The 18,827-nt window shown below is 37.8% G+C and overlaps 1 protein-coding gene across 5 annotated transcripts in view; it reads right to left on the minus strand.

The window, feature by feature from the left end:
- The window catches only part of LOC146002451 (rRNA methyltransferase 1, mitochondrial-like), a 32,607-nt gene extending 14,057 nt beyond the window's left edge, over positions 1–18,550 (minus strand). For 3 of the 5 annotated variants that reach the window (XR_014443710.1, XR_014443711.1, XM_083140293.1), the window contains exons 1-2: positions 18,423–18,550; positions 6,430–7,260 (exon numbers count right to left, since the gene is read on the minus strand). Coding sequence is in view for 3 of the 5 variants with exons in the window: in XM_083140293.1 (XP_082996419.1) it covers positions 6,430–7,260; positions 18,423–18,508 (917 nt within the window). In the remaining 2 variants the exon portion in view is untranslated. Of the gene's footprint in view, positions 1–6,429; positions 7,261–14,545; positions 14,628–14,813; positions 14,939–18,422 lie in introns of those variants that run through there. The other 2 variants (XM_083140294.1, XM_083140295.1) reach the window with 2 other exon arrangements.
- Between the last annotated feature and the right edge of the window lie 277 nt (positions 18,551–18,827).

Below are 18,827 nucleotides of genomic sequence, written 5' to 3' on the forward strand. Positions count from 1 at the left end.
GTTACCGTTATGAGTTTACAGAATTGTAGTGACATATTAGCTAAAAGAAATTTCCATGATGTAGCAGCCAAGAGACAGATATTGGCCAATCCCAGTGGGCATGTATTGCACAGTGGTTCAGATACAATTTTAACCCTAGCGAACCAAGGAGTTGGGGAGGGAGGGGGCCCTTCGCAGACCCACCACCTATATTTTTTAGATTTTTCAACTGTTTGAAAATAATAAATTACATTGTTTCCTAGGATGTTCCCAATATTTCTTACTTTTGTTCATAAAAATATAAATGTAATGTAATTAGGAGGCAAAATGCACTTGGTGGTTATATCAGGCGCCATCTTTGAATGTGTCTCATTCGAGACACTCATGCCAGTGACAGTGAATAATTGGTTGTTAATGATTGTAATTATTATATTTAATAAACAAATACACTTCTGCAAACTAAAAAGCATTAATAAAAATTATTATGGATTTTGTGAGTTTTAGTGAATGATAAAGTATAGCCTATGTGAGACACATGTAATAATTGGCTATTATTTTCTATTAATGATAGTAATTTTTGTAATTATGTTATTATAATTTATAAATAACTGCTTATGTAATCAGCAAAGGAAGCAGTGATTCAATAATAAAATGGTTTATGGAATTTCAATGATAAAAATCTGTGGGCCTGTGAGTCATCCACCGGTATGTAGGTTTCTCGAACGGCATGGCGGGTAAGCTAGGACTAAAACTGAACGTGTAGTCCTGATAAACACATCTGACCATGAAATGGACTTAAAACAAGCTTTTGCATGTTTGTGTCTGAATTTAAATGATGGATGTAAAAAAAAAAAATATGTTCATTTCAAAATATTCGATGTTTCAGGACAATTAAAAATGTTTATTGTTCACAACACATATGCAGAAATATACATATTATGTGAATGTGTGTTATTTAACGGAGCTTTCAGACTGAAACGACATGTGGCTCTTGGAAACCAACCCTTAGAAGTAAATGCAACCTTTCGAACCGAAGCAACATAATCTGAAAGTGTCTCTTGTCACTTGATCTGTACAGTATCTTCAGGGAACTTTCAGACCGAAGCAACTAGTGACATGTATCACTTGGAAGTAGACCCTCAGTAATCCATTCAACCTTTTGAACCAAAGTGCGACAACCAACGAGCTATATATATATATATAAACACTAGAGAGGGCCTAAACCGGTTTTCACGTGGCCAAGCTGTGACCATTTGAAGATGTGGGAGCCACGTCTTAAGTGGTCAAAACATTGAGTGTTTACCAAGGATGCGCAATATGCCGAAGGTGTGTTCAGCGTATAACTGCACAAATAGAAGTGATAAAACGAATGGAATATCATATTTTGCGTAACTAATTACTGTTATTTATCATATTTTGAAGTGTAGCAAGTAGAATTCGCACGAGAAATGAGGGAAATTCCTGATTTGTTATGTCCATCCTTGTATCATAAGCAGTGTCGCATGTCTACGTGTAGACAACATATACTAGGGGAAAGGGGGTGCAACCTCGACCCCCTTGCTTCAGAGAGGTCCACATCAGTTGAAAATAATTGTTTCTGTGCGGTTTATTACGAGTTTATAGGATGCAGATGCTCCCAATTAAGAAACAAATTGATTTTTCCTGACTTTATTTATGTATTTAATTTATTTATTTAATAGAAGATTCCAAATACAGCGTTAGCCATTTTACATTGGAACGAATTAACATAAATCAACAAATATAATAACATAGATTAAAATTACATGTGGTTAAGATACTTACATACTTTAAGTTAACTTTATTTTAAAGCGGTTTGCTTTGCCACTGTCTAAAATATCCAAAGTTACTGAAACCATGTAAATTCACTACAGCATTAAAATCCAATGCAAACAAAAGGGAATTATGATAGAAAATGTTATTGGATATGATTAAAATTGCCACTTTTATATGTAAATTATTAGTTTGATATTGAACACACACACTGTAATTAAATACAATGAACGTCGCATCAGTGGCACATCGAAAATGAAAAGAAAGACTAATTTATATTCTTGATTTAATCTTCAACCTGTTCATCTATTGATTCATAGGTGATGATACAAAATGTGTATTAATGAATTGTTTTTTATTTTTTTTAAATTTTTTTATTAAACTATTTTTTTTCATATCTGAAAAATTCTAGTTAGAGGCCCATCGTATTTTGTATGCCCCAGGCCTCGCACCCACGTAGGGCAGGCCCTGATGTGACTATACATGTAGAATACATGTAGACAATGTAATCTATGTAATAATGTAAACAATTAGGCGTTCCATGGAAGGCTAAAAGGTTGAGAACCACTGAAACAAACAGCCAAAATAGATCACTAGTTGCTCCGTGCCCAGGTTTAGCGGCCATTTAACCAAATTATACATGATGTACTGGAAAGCCAGAATACAAATATATTTTACTGAACACAAAATTTAATGTAAAGAGATTTGATACTAGATTTTCAAAATCTAGAGCAGTATTTTCTTTTTTGCTTCATGTACGTGTTTGTATAACAAATTCAAACTTTGAAAAACATATCATACTATTAGGTTGTATTGAAAACACACACAAAACTACTCTAGTTATGTAAATATGTTTATACTACATAGATTTATTTAACAAGCCTACCGAAATATGAAGATAACACTCTGAAAGAACCACCCATTCAATAAAGCCAACTTTCTTGAAAACACTGTTTATATCTAGCTACGTAAATTGTAAATTGTATTTCATATTTAGAAATGAGTGTCTATTTCACAGTAGGGAGATAAACGAAAACCATGTAACAGGAAAAATACTGCCAACTCCTGTATTTCCATTGATTTCACACACTTTTGTGAAAAAAGCCCAAACAAAAAACCCATGGAAAATAACTTTTTTTTTCTTTTTTTAAAAAAAGGCCAGTCTTTTTCTGACCACTTCCAACTCTATTCTTGATGCACTACAACTTCATGTATTGAAAGTTGTGGCCTTCTCAACAACATCTCTCCACTTTTTCCCATTCTGGATGCTCTTTGTCCAAATCTTTACTTTCATGTCTTTCAAATCTTTAATTATTTCATGCTCCCATTGTTTCTTTGGCCTGCCTAAGGCTTGTGTTCCAAGTGGTTTCCATTTATATAGTGGCCGCGGTGGCTCAGTCGGTAACGCGTCTGACTACCATGCTAAAGGTCCCGGGTTCGATCCCCGGCCGGTTCAAATCCGGGAACTTTTCTAACGATGGAAGCGGCCCCGGCGCCCACCCAGCGTCGAATAACATGGGTACCTGGGGGAAACCCTGGGGGGTAAAGGCGGTCAGGGGCGTGATGCTGATCACATCACCCCCACTCACGACCGGATCAAGAAAGTGTGGGGCGTTACCCCCACACCCCCTATACGCCTTCATGGCGTGGTGTTATGCACAGGGGAGCACTTTACCTTTACCTTTTTTTTCCATTTATATATTTCTTTTACTAATCTTTCATCAGACATTCTATTTATGTGTCCAAACCATCTTAGTCTCTGTGATTTTATGAAATTTACGATGTTTTCATTCCTTATTAATTTGTTGAGTTCTTCCTTAGTTCGTATTCTCCAATTACCATTAGGGTTCTTTCAGAGGTCCATAAAGTCTTCTTAAGATTTTTCTTTCAAATATTGAGAGCTTCTGTTTACAGGAGTCTTTGAGGGTCCAATTTTCGCATGCATATGTGGTGTGGTTACGGGTCTTATTATGCTATGACAAAGTCTCAGTTTAGCAGACTTAGCTTTATTTAAGCCCAAATTAATATCTAAGTTGGCAAAATATTCTTTATTACCCAGAATAATTTTCTCTAATCTCTTCTTCAATTGTGTTGTCACCATTTACTACTGAGCCAAGATACTTCTCAATTTTTCTATTCTCTCTTCATTTAGGTCTTGTAATATGCTTTTACCTTTTACACATTTGAGATATTTCATTTTTTGCATACTTGCTATGAGACCCATTTTCAAAGCTTCACTTTTTAGTTGTTCAAATGTTTCTATTAATGTTTTTCTCATCCTTGCTGTTATAAGAATGTCATGAGCATATGCAATATATTGTTTTAATCTTGTCGATATGTTTCCTGTCAATACCATCTGTTTCAACATAGAGTCTATCACTATACTAAACAGAGTTGCAGATAAGGGATCACCTTGCTTGACTCCACATTCTACTTCGAATTCTTCACTCAGTTCTCTGTTTATTTTGACTCTTGCTTTATTGTTTGTTAAGGTTAACATAATTAGTCTAATTAGCTTAGATGGTACTTCATATCATTTTAAAGTGCCTATTTCTTTGTTCCTGAACACTGAGTCAAACGCATTAGTAAAATCTATAAACAAGTTGTAGAGTCCAATATTATATTCATAACTTTTTCAAAAATTTGTCTTACAATGAATATATTATCTATAGTGGATCTGTTGGCTTGGAAACCCATTTGATATTTGTCAAATTTGTATTCAGTGCTTTCAATTAGCCTTTTATTTAGTATTATAGCCAGTATTTTATATGAAATGTTTAGCTGTGTAATTGGCCTGTAATTATCACAATTTAATCTATCTCCTTTTTTTTAAATTGGGCACACTATACCTTCATTCCATACTTGTAATATTAACTTATGCAACTTCTGTTTCAATTTCTCCCTCCATTTTTAATTAATTCTGGGGGGATGTTGTCTGATCCTGCAGCTTTATTTGTTTTAAGATTTTGTATTATGTAGCTTATTCCATTCCACAATGGAAGATGTAGTCATTCTGTTCTATTGGTGCCTGCATACTTCTTGTTACATTATTATTAAGAATATTTCTAAAGAATTCCTTCCATCTATTTAGGACTTGAGCTTTTTCCGACATAATGTTACATTCTGTATCTTTACACATCATTGGCGATACTGTTTGATGTTGTTTACAGAATTGTATATTTTTGAAAAATGTCCTTGTTTCATTTTTCTTATAATTCATTTCATCTGTCTGATTTTATCATTCAACCATTTCTTTTTCTTATCTCTACACATTTTATTAGTTTCTTTCCTTTTTTTATTATATATTTCTTGGCTGGCCCTGGTCTTTGCTTGCATTGCTCTATTTCTTGCTTTGTTTTTTCTTGAATACTCCTTCTGCAATCTTCATCCCACCATTCATTTTTTGAAAATTTTTCTTTCTTTTTGTACAACTTCTTTAGCTGCTTTATATATCGCACTTTGTATGTTACCCCATTCTTCATTAACATCTTTACTTTCCTGAATATCTTTCAATTTTTCACATAATACTGCTCGATATTCCTTTATTCTTTTTCGGGTTTTGCAACTTTGATTTATCCCATTTGTTATTTTGTGAGGATTTTATTTTATATATTGCAGGAATAGTCTGTTTTAGGATTACTCTCACCAATATGTGATCAGAGTCAATATTTGGGCCTCTTAATGATCTTACATAATTTATCAGATCCTTTATTGCTGGTAATCAACACATGGTCTATCTGATTAATAGTGCTCTGGTCAGGTGATATCCACGTTCCTTTGTGTATTCGTTTATGCTGAAACTGAGTACTCATAACTATCAGGTTGTTTGCAACTGCAATTCACACAATATTGCTCCATTCTTACTTGTTACATCATGTAATGCGTGCATGAACACAACAGGCAACTGCCTATTTCAGTGTTATACAACACAAATTTGAAAATTCCAAAGTTCTGAATTATACATGAAGATTCCAAATATTTACAAATTGACAGGCAATAAAGCTATGACTAAAATCTTGTATTCCTTGGTCATGTGTGTTATATAATGGCATTTCTATAGTTAGTGTTATGTTGTTGTCATCGTCAACTTTTCTAATTTTAATGTCATTTTGTAACTGAATGGTGTCATACAATTATTTGCTTGTAAATTTTCAGGTAGTTTTATAAGAATTTTGGCACTTTAGTATTATACGGACTTCCTCATTTCAGACCGTCTGTTTTCTGGGAAAGCAAAAGAAACACTTATGGACACAATTTTGTTCGAACCACATTCCAACACGAAGACAAATCTTTTTCTGACACAATTTAATGTTACCTAAGCTAACCTACAATAAATCACTTGAGCAATGCAACCAATGTAATCTGTGGCAGGGCAACAATTATAAATGCTGGAGTAATACAAACAAATTGAATGCCTGACCTTGAGCAAAAGTGGGGGATTTGCGAGGTACGGTAAATGACTCATGTTTGCGACGGGAATATAATTTAACATATACAAATAAGGTAGTCCGTACAATACTAAAGTACCAGAATTTTATAAGACAATCTGGTAAATTGTTAATAAGTACTGTAAAAAGCACTTACTTTACATTATCTATATCAAAATAAAAATATAATGTACAGGCATATGAATATAACAGAAATTTAAAATTATCTTACCTATTTTCTTTGCCAACAAGTATCCTGTCTACTCCAAAATAGTATGCTGTCCGAAGTACAGAACCAAAATTCATAGGATCTTGTATTCCCAGTAATACTAGCCACACCTTATGTTTTGATAAACTTGCACACGTCACAGAATCTCCACCACTAGCACTGTACACTGATCCTTCTTCTAAACTACTGGACTCACTTGTGTATGGCAACACCTTGAGCTTGCTTACATCGGCGCATATACCTTGATGAGTTCCTAAAGCATTTGCTAGCCTGTTTAGAACATTTAATTCAAGGCTGTATGATGGGATATTTTGCGATTCACACTTCTGGATTAGATTACGGATCCTCTCATTTGAGTCCTCAGTGCCTATTTTGTAATATAGTGCATGAAACTCTCTTCTTTTTGATTCAATTGCAATGCTGATAGGATGAATGCCATATATTATCTCTCCTTTTACTGGTGGAACATGTATTACCTTCTGGTACGGTTTATAACGAGATTCATGTCTGGGAGCTTCGATATTGGTATTTAAAGACAACAAGTCCAAGGAAGTTAATGATCTACTGTTGTTGTTATTATTGTTAACAGTATTTGGTTCATGCTCTTTAACATATTTGACCTTGACTCTTGATTCTGAAGACTGGTTTTTAATTGGTGTTGCAGAATTATCACTTTCATCAACTGTCTCTGCACCTTTTACTCGATACTTAAATATGCTATTTTTGAAGACTGACAATTTTCTTGCAGCACAAATTTGCACCATTTTTGAATCCCAAAAGTAAAGATTGCCTGATTTCAGACTTGACGTGGCATTTAAAACTCTGAAAAGGTACCTAGGAGAGGAAAAATCATTAGATAAGCTTTTGTAAAAACACACACAGACATATTTTAATTTCCCAACATATATCTTTAAGAGTTTACCTAAATGAAGTGTACTTATTTTTCTATAGAAAGAAACTATCTATTTATTGAAAACAGATGTCAACAATAACCATACACATTGATGTACACATGAGATAAAAATGCATCCCAATAAATAATGCAAAAGTATGTAAAAGCACAACCACCAATGACCAAGCTTATATCTATCACTATAGAAATTTTAAACAAAGTATGAACATTGGGTAAAAAAAATCGAATTTTAAATAATAATTTGTCAAGGGATTATTGCCCCATTTTTCATTAACTGTACTGTATATTTAGTATACATAGTATCAATGATTATTTTGTCACTTTTCTCTCTCTTGGGTCTACGAGGATGATGACAAATGATAAAGTCGTAAAATGGAAAATGGGACAAACACTTTGAAACAACCATGTCGAAACATTCTTGTAATGTCTTATGGCAATAAAGATTTTATCTTACCCAGAGTTAAAACCTGGGACATGAGCAGAGGCGAAGATATAGTACAAGCAATGCAAGCACTGCTTGCATTATTCGAATATCATTTAATGTACTTAATGTTTTAGCCTTATTTCGTTTCCATCGCACTCGATTTCGCGAAAAATTACGGCCGCAAACTTCCTCAGCAGCTCTGTAGCAAGCACCAGCCTCAATGCTTGCGGCTGCTCTGCGGGAAAATAACGCACCCGAAGGAGTCACATGGCGAAGCATGAAATTCGAGTGGAACCCGTCCACAACGCTTACACCAAAAGCTCTGCTTGCTGAGCTTGCGTTGTTCCCGAAAATAGCCGAGCTCAACCGAAAGCAGAAGGATATATTGCCACCAAAAACTACGAGTAAAGAATATTTGTCTTCATGAACACGTAAACAAGATCGCGAATATAAAAATAATTCTTAGTCATAAAATAACTAAAATAAGTTATTATCATTGTTCTAAATTCCATATATATATATATATATATATATATATATATATATAATTTTATATTACAATTTATTTTAGATTTCGCGAATTGTAAAACGCGTAAAAAAAATGGATATTGGGAGTTCGGGCGAGATGGTAAAGGGCGGGGTTTGTGTTTCCAGCAAGTGAAATGTCTGCACCCCCGTGAAGAGTTTCCCCAGGGAGGGAGGGAAGATTCGACGGACCTTGGTCTGCACCCTGTGTCCAGCTCGGTCCAGCTCAAATTACGTCAAAAGTGTTGACCGCACCAGTGTTTGCAACTGCCAAATTATTTACACAGTAATTGAAGTGAGCTGTTTCACAAATTTTACAACCACATTCAATAAATTGACTGCTTTTGAATAAAACTTGGGGTGAAAATAAAGCTATCTAAAAAGAACTCTCTACTGATATTTACACAGCACAATTAAATCGTATACATTGTACATATTATGAACACAAGAACATGTTTTAAGTTTTATTATTATGACACAAGTGGTGCTCCCAGGATTTTTTGTAGTAGTCTCCTCATTTTGTCATCTTTTCCTGCCTTTGACTTTCCTTTTCTTAGGAATACTGGGCCAAAGGGGGGGGGGGGGTTATGTCTCCCACCAACCCTTCCCCGGCCCCGCCTCTGTATTTCACTTTATTACTTAAATATTATGTATATACTCTTTCTGCTGTAATGATTCTGATTCCATCGCTTAATTTCTATCTCCAAACTGATATATCTTTCCTTCCCATGATGAATAAAATTAAGGAAATAGGTTGGTATCACTTTCGGTCATTTCAGAGATTTCCAAAGTGATCTTGCGTGGATGCTTTCCAGTTGTGGAAAGAGCGTGGGAGTGTCTTCACGTTTTGAGAACCTCGAGGACCTAAGATTTGTTGAATTGTTCGATAGCGGGAAATTTCCTATATATGTGTAAAGGAGTTTGGAATTTATTGTGGTGAGTACATCGTCTATGCATGTGTTTCTTTAGTTTGAAATGAAATTTTTAAAGTTTGTGTTTAACTTTTTATTTTAATGTTTGACTCCGAATGCGATTTTTAGGGTGTCCACAAATCCTAAATTACAATCACGCAGTGTAAATTAAATAAATGAGTTATTTTACCTAAATCCGTTTGGTCACCGTTTGCCCACATTAAAAAATAATGAACAAATAAAAGTACTAATAAATAAATAAGAAATTACGTACCCCTTTAGTCGTATGCGGAAAGTTCGCATATGTAAGACGTTTACTACCATACGAATAACGTTACCTGGAATTTCGAAAGTAAATGTGACGTTTGAGGATCATATGGTTTATTTTTAGAACCGGCATTTTATTATGATATTTTGACAAATCCAGCGACCGGGCCAATGAGGCTATAAACCTTTAATCCCCCTCTTGGCGTGCCATTGTACTACATGTTTTGTTGTACTGAAACATTGCTTGCCTCCTTCGTAAGACTACGCTTCGCTACTGGACATGAGGCTACATAGCCTGTTACCACACAGGCTGGTGATAAACAGTATCATGGTTGAAACCAATACCAGTTATTTCATCAACACTAAAGAATCCAAGGGCCAAGTTCTAATTGTTTAATTCTGAACTAATCATGGTACAAACATATTTTAGTGGTTTATCGATGATTACGTCCCAAAATGCTTTCATTCTTAGGTTAGGGGTAGGGTTTATAGTGCTCTTGGCATTAAAATAATGTGTCTAAATGCTTCCAACACCTGATGATGTGATGTCTGGTATCAAACACAAAACCCGCCCCGAGACTTGTACTGAAATCTGGCAGTATTTCATGTCAGAGACAACCGTAAACAAAAAACTTCTGATTGCTGGGAAGGTGGATGATTCTGTAAACAACTTTTCAAAGCAGGATTTCTCCGGCAAATAATACTTCGTGAAATTTTAATTGTGCGAATAATTATCTCCAAGTTTGAAACTTACTTCCACAATTGTCTCCAGTATTCCTAATACTGGAATATATATATACGAGGTTTGGCTAGAAAAAAAACGAATTGATGTTGCTATTGGCAAACAACAAATGCACGAAGGTTGAGCAATGCATGATTCTATACTACCATACCCTGCCTACAGAATGACTAATTGCCCTGGGTGCAGGCCTCTCAGTTTCGCTGTGGCACTTGGACAAAGCGGAACGTGCGTCTGTGCTCCGTCGGAAAAATGCTGAGTATTAAAATGGAACAGCGTGTCAATATGAAGTTCCTTTACAAACTGGGGAAATCCGCAACAGAAGCGTACGACATGTTAAAATCTGTGTGCGGGGATGAGTGTTCATCACGCACACAAGTGTTTGAGTGGTTTAAACGGTTTAAAGAAGGACAGGAAATGATCCAAGACAACCCACGTTCAGGACGACCATGCACGTAGAAAACGGAAACAAACATTCAAAAAGTGAGTGATGTGATTCGAAAAAATCATCGATTGACCATTAGAGCAGTTGCTGAAATCACAGGAATAGACAAAGAAAGTGTTCGACAAATTTTACACGAGAATTTGAACATGAGTAAAGTGTGTTCAAAACTCGTGCCAAGGAACCTAACATTGGAACAGAAGGAAGCTCGAGTGAACATTTGTACGGACACTTTGAAGAACATTGAAGCAGACCCTACATTCTTAGAGAGAGTGATAACCTGTGATGAATCGTGGTTTTTCACGTACGACCCTGCCACAAAGCGCCAATCAATGCATTGGAAGACCCCGAGTTCGCCACGTCACAAGAAAGCTCGCATGAGCAAGTCCAAATTCAAAGCCATGATGATTGTCTTTTTCGACATTCGAGGCATTGTGTACGTTCATTGGGTACCCGAGGGTCAAACTGTAAACCAACATCATTACATTAATGTGCTGAAAACCCTTCGTGAGCGAGTAAGAAGGCGACGACCTGATTTGTGGCAACGGAAGTCATGGATTCTGCACCAAGACAATGCTCCTGTCCATACGGCCCTGTCAGTGAAGACATTTTTGGCTAAATATGGCATCCCAGTGTTAGAACATCCACCGTATTCACCGGACCTTGCTCCCTGTGAGTGAAGTCCGCCCTAAAAGGAACCAGATTTGAGACAGTAGAAGCTGTGCAAAGAAAAGCGATGGATGTAATGAACATAAATCCGAAAATGACGGCAACACTTCTTTCCAGCAATTGAAAATTCGTATGGAGCAGTGTACAGATCGTGCAGGGGAGTACTTTGAAGGAGATAAAGTTCCTGTTGTACAAAATGCCGAATAAAAGATTTCATAGCATCAGTCCGGTTTTTTTCTAGCCGAACCTCGTATATACAGGGTGTTGCAAAATACCTGTTACAACGCTTGGGAGGTGATTCTACAAGTAAAAACAAGGAAAAAATGTCATGTGAAAAAATGTCGAAATCGGCACCGTTTTCGAGTGACAGGCGTGCGAAAATCGCCTCACACCATGTGTAAAGTACAATAACTCAAGAAGGAAGAAATATATCAATGTCGGAATAAAATAATACAAACAAAATCGTACCTGGTGAATACAATGGTGCATCAATTGAGGCCCAGTGTAAATTGCACAAGGGGACTCTCAAAGAAAGTGGGGAATCCCCTGATGGAAAATACAAGAAATTTACTACTATCTTCTACATAATGTTGAGATCGGAATGTAGCCAGTAAAAAATGGCGACGTATGTCCACATGTCCCACTACTGCTGGGACACCGTCCCACACCCGGGAAATAGGAAAATAACTGCAAATCTCCTGTTGTATACGGTTCACATTGCGGTTCGAAGAAAAGAAACCAATTTGTCGCATGTCTCACTACTGCTGGGACACCATCCCAAATGGAAAAAAATACTGGAAAATCATAAAAAAAAGTTTTCAATCCCTTAATGTTGACACACTACTTTGCAGTACGAAAAACAAAAGTTAAACAATGGCCACATGTCGTTAGGCTGTACATATACTACAAGAGAGCTCCCCAAAGAAAGTGGGTAATCCTCGAAGGAATGAAGACGGAGAATGGCGAGAAAACGCACACAATGGCATGTAACATTTCCAGGCACAGCACATCTGGAAGGGATTCCACTGAGAAGCGCACAACCTCCGCACATGCAGATCGACGGTATGAAGTACAGCGATATCCAGCATCTTCACTCGTACCTTTCACTAAAGGACACTATGTGGTGCTGATAGGGGCTCACACAAACACCGGTATACTCAGAGACGTTGTTGAAAATGTCCGCCATTGACTTCAAGACAAAGATGGCATCGGCGAAGCACTGATTGTCTGGTACGTGCAAATACCTCTGGCATGTCACCAATTGTCCCAGCAGCGGCACTAACACGAGCAACGAGATCCTCAGCACTTTCCACAGGGGTTTCATACACGAGCCTTTTCATTTCTCCCCACACAAAGAAATCCAGTGGTGTGAGGTCGGGGGAACGAGGTGGCCACGGTAAAGGTCCACCCCTGCCAATCCAACGATCGCCGAAAATATCGTTGAGTAAGGCTCTGGCTCCCCGGTCGAAATGTGCGGGGGCGCCGTCGTGTTGAAACCAGATACGTTGTATACCTGCCAGTGGCACGTTTTCCAAAAGTTCAGGTAATACGTCATGTAGAAACACCCGATAATTCCCACCACACAAAGTAGATGGCAAAATGTACGGGCCTATCAAGTGGTCACCTACTACGCCACACCACACATTCACTGCGAACCTATGTTGATGATGGCGCACAATGATTGCATGCGGATTGTCCATATCCCAGACGTGGCTGTTGTGGCTATTGAACATGCCGTCCCTGGTGAACATTGCCTCATCGGTCCACAAAACTATTGTTGGGAACTCTGGAATGGAAAGAGTTTGTTGCACGTACCATTGGCAGAAATCCATGCGTAGGGGAAAGTCCGTGGGCAGTATGTGGTGCACCTTATGCAATTTGTATGGGTGCAATCCCTCCTCTCGAAGAACGCGGAACACATTGCTATGGTGGGTTTGTTGAGTACGAGCAATGACACGAGTGCTGGTGTCAGGACGGTCTCCTATCGCGTCCAACACGTCCTCTTCAAATTGCACAGTGCGCACAGTGCGGGGTCTTCCACAATCCCACCTACGGGGTAGTAGAGATCCAGTTTCACGCAGTCGAGCATCAAGTCTTTGAAAGAGTGCATGTGCTGGTAATCGCCTATTGGCAAAACGTTCGTGATACAAACGACGTGCTTCACGGCTGTTTCGGTTTGCCTCTCCATAAACGAGATGCATATCAGCAAGCTCGTGGGTAGAGTACTCCACCATTGTCTTGTTCGAGAACTGCCCAGAAACAGGGGCACTTTCCCTCCGAGTGACGGATCACAACTACCGTGATTAGCACCCACGTAATGTCACACAGGTGTCCACGCAGTTGTTGCAAACCGAGAAAGAACACGGGAATACGTACTCTACGTACAGTATTCCTTAGCGCAATTCAACCATACACACACGCCAGACTAAACTCCACGCTGCGAGACGCAGAACAAGACAGGAAAAACAACGGTCGACTACAGTCTCTACGTAGTATCCACCAACACTAATACGTAACAGGTGACCTACATTCACAGCGCCTCTAGTGGAGCTTTCTGTACCAATTAGCTGAAATCAATCTGAGCGTAATTTGACGGCATAGCGTCATTTTCGAGTGAATTTCCTATTTCCAGAGTGTGGGACGGTGTCCCAGCAGTAGTGGGACATGTGGACATACGTCGTCATTTTTTACTGCCTACATTCCGATCTCAACATTATGTAGAAAATAGTAGTAAATTTCCTATATTTTCCATCGGGATTCCCCACTTTCTTTGAGAGTCACCTTGCGCAATTTACACTGGGCCTCAATTGCTGCACCATTGTATTCGTCAGGCACGATTTTGTTTGTATTCTTTTATTCCGACATTGATATCTTTCTTCCTTCTTGAGTTATTGTACTTTACGCATGGTGTGAGGCGATTTTCGCACGCCTGTCACTCGCAAACGGTGCCGATTTCGACATTTTTTCACATGACATTTTTTCCTCGTTTTTACTTGTCGAACCACCTCCCAAGCGTTGTAACAGGTATTTTGCAACACCCTGTATATATATATATATATATATATATATATATAGAGAGAGAGAGAGAGAGAGAGAGAGAGAGAGAGAGAGAGAGAGAGAGACACACACAGAGGCTATATGTATTTTTTTCCTTTCTTGTGAAAAATAAGGGTAAATATCCGGTATCGCCCGAACAGATTTCTTCAAATTTACAGGAGAAACTACTTACTGAAATCAGTTTCTGTAGCATTGTCGCAGTTCTTGGAGGTATGTTCTTTCGCGGAAACTGAAAACTTCACCATAGAATGCTGCAGAACAAGAAATAATCACTTGTTATGTAAGGAACTTGTATTTTCTGTAACATTATGCCCTTGTTTCCATTATGTACGTGCACATGGCACGAGCATCGAAAGTCAAGCGGTCTCGCCAGTGTTTCCAAACGTGCCTATTTTTTTTTTTTTTTTTTTACGAAAATTTTTATTTTTAACTATGCTTACCTAGCTGTTTGTGTCGTAAACACGTTGTAGTGTTCCAATAAGATGACGTGTCAAAGATGCGTCGTGAAGTTGTTGTCCGATGTGGAAGATGTAGTGGAATTTGTAGTGCAACACAAAATCATGAGCAGGCTACATACACCTCAGAGTTAACCATAGTGTGGAATTTGTCGACACACCTGCAAGTGGACATGTTCATCAGCAGAATGTGCAACGACTGTTGGGTGAAGAAATTCCAATCCATTCACAAAACATCGAGAGAGTTTGGCGTAATGACCGGCATTCAATTCCAGTGTTTGGACGAAGAAAATATCACTTCACAGGATATTTATCTGAGTACCTCTTCAAGAGTAATTTTCCACGGGAGACAAGAGTTCATGAATTTTTTAAACAAGCAGCTACTGTTCAGTACATGTGAGTACAAAAATAGATCTTCCAAGCACACGCAATATAACTCGTCTTGTGTTAATTGAAGTTTAAATTAGCGTGTCTTGTGTTAATTGAACTTGTAACATTTTCCAAGCACACGAAATATAACGCGTCTTGTGTTAATTGAACATTTAATTGGCGCATCTTGTGTTAATTGAACTTGTAAAACTCAATGTACAAGAAAAGAGAATATATTCTATCTAGTCATGAATTATTTTTAACAATCCTAATGTTGGCTAAACTACTTTACGTCCTTATCTGCATGGTGATTGCTTCTTTGCGTTCGTGGTGCGGCAGCCGGCATCTCTTCGGGTAACTACCTTTTTCTTTTTACACTTTCTGTTTACGATAGCCCCACTAACCATTCACGGGGACGAGGTATGCCTACGAGGTTAGGTTAGGTTCCATTAGCACTCATTTCACCCCTAAATATGTGCTTCATCATCGAAAAAATTCCCTCAGTACGTTCAATTACGCATATCCGGACAACATCGGTTTTTCTCGATTTACTCCTCCAGGAAATTTTTCCTCGTTGTTAAATTCCTTATAAAATAAGCTTTCCAACGATATATGACACATATTCCTTAGGAAAAGGACGTAAACTAGAGTCTTACCCTAACGTTACCTAACGTGTTTAAATGTTCATGATTTTAACTATGTTTGCCTAACCTAACCAAACCTAACCGTGCATGGTTTGTGCAGGTAAACATGCAACAAAAAAAATAAATCGCAATAGTACGTAATTTTCGGTCATTCATGTTTGATACACTGCTTGCGCACTGCAAATCGACAAAACACAAGCACGACGTGCGATGATCCATGACGAGTGCACACCACATTGTCTGTTACACAAGCGGAACAAGGAAGACAAATAATGACTCATAATATGAAAAGTTGACACTCTTTTATGGAAAAAGGCATAACTTCGCCTTCAAGAATCTTCCGCAATGCTGATTAGGTAAGTATCAATGCTGAAATAAACGAGTGAGAGGTATTCGGGCCTTATCGGATATTTACCAAAATAAGTGCATAGTGAACTAAATATATGGTAACAGTTTCATATATCGGAGACACATTAAAATCGAATATTTTGTGTTTCGCATGGTTCGTACTTACCAATTGTGTATTGTGGAACATAATTCAAGGTGCCGTTATGCTTTTTACACGAAAACGAACTAAATCTTTCATTCTGAGTGTATTTTTTTTATTCCTTTCTTCGCTTCTGGAACACACAATATGGCGGGCACATCTTGACTCATGTTGTGGGTATGCAGTGTTCCAATCTTCTTCACCGAAAAATACCTACTATTGTGTTCGTCACCGGTGGAAATTATACATTATACACGGGTAGCTGAAGGATAGCCCCATGAACCATTATGCACGGTAACTGACTGATAGCCCCACGAACCATTTCCGATAAGGTTAGGTAAGGTTTGGTTACGTTAGGCAAGCATAGTGAAAAAAGGGGGGTTTGAAACACTGACAGGGGCTTACCTCATCAAACGTTCGCAGCATCCGGTTGTCATAGGTCAAGCAAATGAAAGCAATGGCAATTGTGCGTCGGTGAGATGTTTCTCTTGAAAAATACATGATTTCCCGGTCAAATATATTCCACTATGAAAGAAAATACCTCGACGAACATTGTAAATTTTGGAGAAACTCATTTCCGTAAGTAGTTTCTTGTGTAAAATTGAAGAAATATGTCTCCGATGTATGAAACTGTTACCAAATATATTTTGCAAAAAACTCAGAAAGATGACTAAAATCGACTAAAAGTTGATAGGATGAGAAAAAAGAAGAATTCCTAATACTCCTATAAAATTTGCGGAAAATCATTAAACATACAGAACCGTTACCAAACTATTAGATATAATCTAAATGTAAAAAAGGTAAAGTGCTCCCCTGTGCTTAGCACAACGCCATGAAGGTGTATAGGGGGTGTGGGGGTAACGCCCCACACTTTCTTGATCCGGTCGTGAGTGGGGGTGATGTGATCATCATCACGCCCCTGACCGCCTTTACCCCCCAGGGTTTCCCCCAGGTACCCATGTTATTCGACGCTGGGTGGGTGCCGGGCCGCTTCCATCGTTAGAAAAGTTCCCGGATTTGAACCGGCCGGGGATCGAACCCGGGACCTTTAGCATGGTAGTCAGACGCGTTACCGACTGAGCCACCGTGGCCATAATCTAAATGTAACTAACTAACTAACTCCTTAGCCTTCATAAACCCGAAGGTTCATGGCTGCAGCAACACAGGCCTTCCATCTTTCCCTATCTTGAGCAAGTTCTATATACTCTTTTCCATCCCTACCGATTTCCCTTAGGTCCATCTCAACGTTGTCCCTCCATCTTCGTCTTGGTCTTCCTACAGGTCTCTTACCATCAGGTTTCCCAACAAGAATCCTGTAAACTCCTCTTTCCTCTCCCATTCGTGCCACATGTCCTGCCCACCTAAGTCTTCTTGATTTAATTATTCTAATATCTGGACATGAATACAAATTATTTAGTTCTAAATTATGTAACCTTCTCCACTCACCTGTCTCCTCATCCCTTTTAGGTCCAAAGATTTTCCTAAGGATCTTATTTTCAAATACTCTCAATTTATGTTCCTCTTTCAATGTAAGGGACCAAGTTTCCCATCCATATAATACTACAGGCAAAATTACTGTTTTGTATATTTTAACTTTTAGTTTCTTAGAAATTAAACGAGAAGACAAAAGTTTATGAAGAGAGAAGTAACATGCATTTCGTGAATTAAGCCTACTTTTTATTTCCTCTTTAATATAATTTTCATTTGTTAATATTACTCCTAAGTATTTGAATTTGGAAACTGGTTCAAATTAGATTAGATTATTACCTAACACTTGGTTTCGGCCTGTAATCTAAATGTAAACATTGGAAATATTACATTACTGGTACTCAAATTTGACTTTGAGGCTGAAAAATGAAGCAATTGTTATTTCTTGTATAAGCAGATTTAAAACTAGGTTTTGAGTTGTTGTTGAGTTTGTTTTAAGTCCACTTTATGCACAGTAACGCTAATCGGGACTGCACCTACAGTTTAAAGTGGGATCCGAACCACTTGTGCCTCCACCGGGTATCGAACCCGGGACCCCTTGATTACAAGGCGGAACTAGGTTTTGAGCCTGTACTCTTGAAATCACCTGTGATGAATTGTACGTACTTCGTTTTTCCAGTCATAATAATCATGGCCATCTTTGAATATTTACGTGAAAATGTTACTTTCCATTTGAATATGTTGTCTAACATATAAAAACGTACATCGAAAAAGCCCGAAATATTTTGTATTTGTAAACAAATATTTGACGCAAGAGTCGGCGAAATATCCTACACCGGATTATCGTTGTCGAAGTAAGACCATGGCAATTATATCATGAAATAATATTTTTCTTATATATTTTTAATTTCATGTAGAATGTAAATTTAATTTCATTCAATAGGAATATATTTTTTTTAGTAAGTCGTTTAATTTACGAATTTTTCTGCACATTAATTGTAATAAAGGATAAATCTACATTTCATTGTTTAATGGCCATGTTTGAATCCTCCGACAAATCAGCACTCACCA

This window comes from Lepisma saccharinum, chromosome 18 (assembly GCF_977018435.1).
Source record: "Lepisma saccharinum chromosome 18, izLepSacc3.1, whole genome shotgun sequence".
NCBI classification, from domain to species: domain Eukaryota; kingdom Metazoa; phylum Arthropoda; class Insecta; order Zygentoma; family Lepismatidae; genus Lepisma; species Lepisma saccharinum.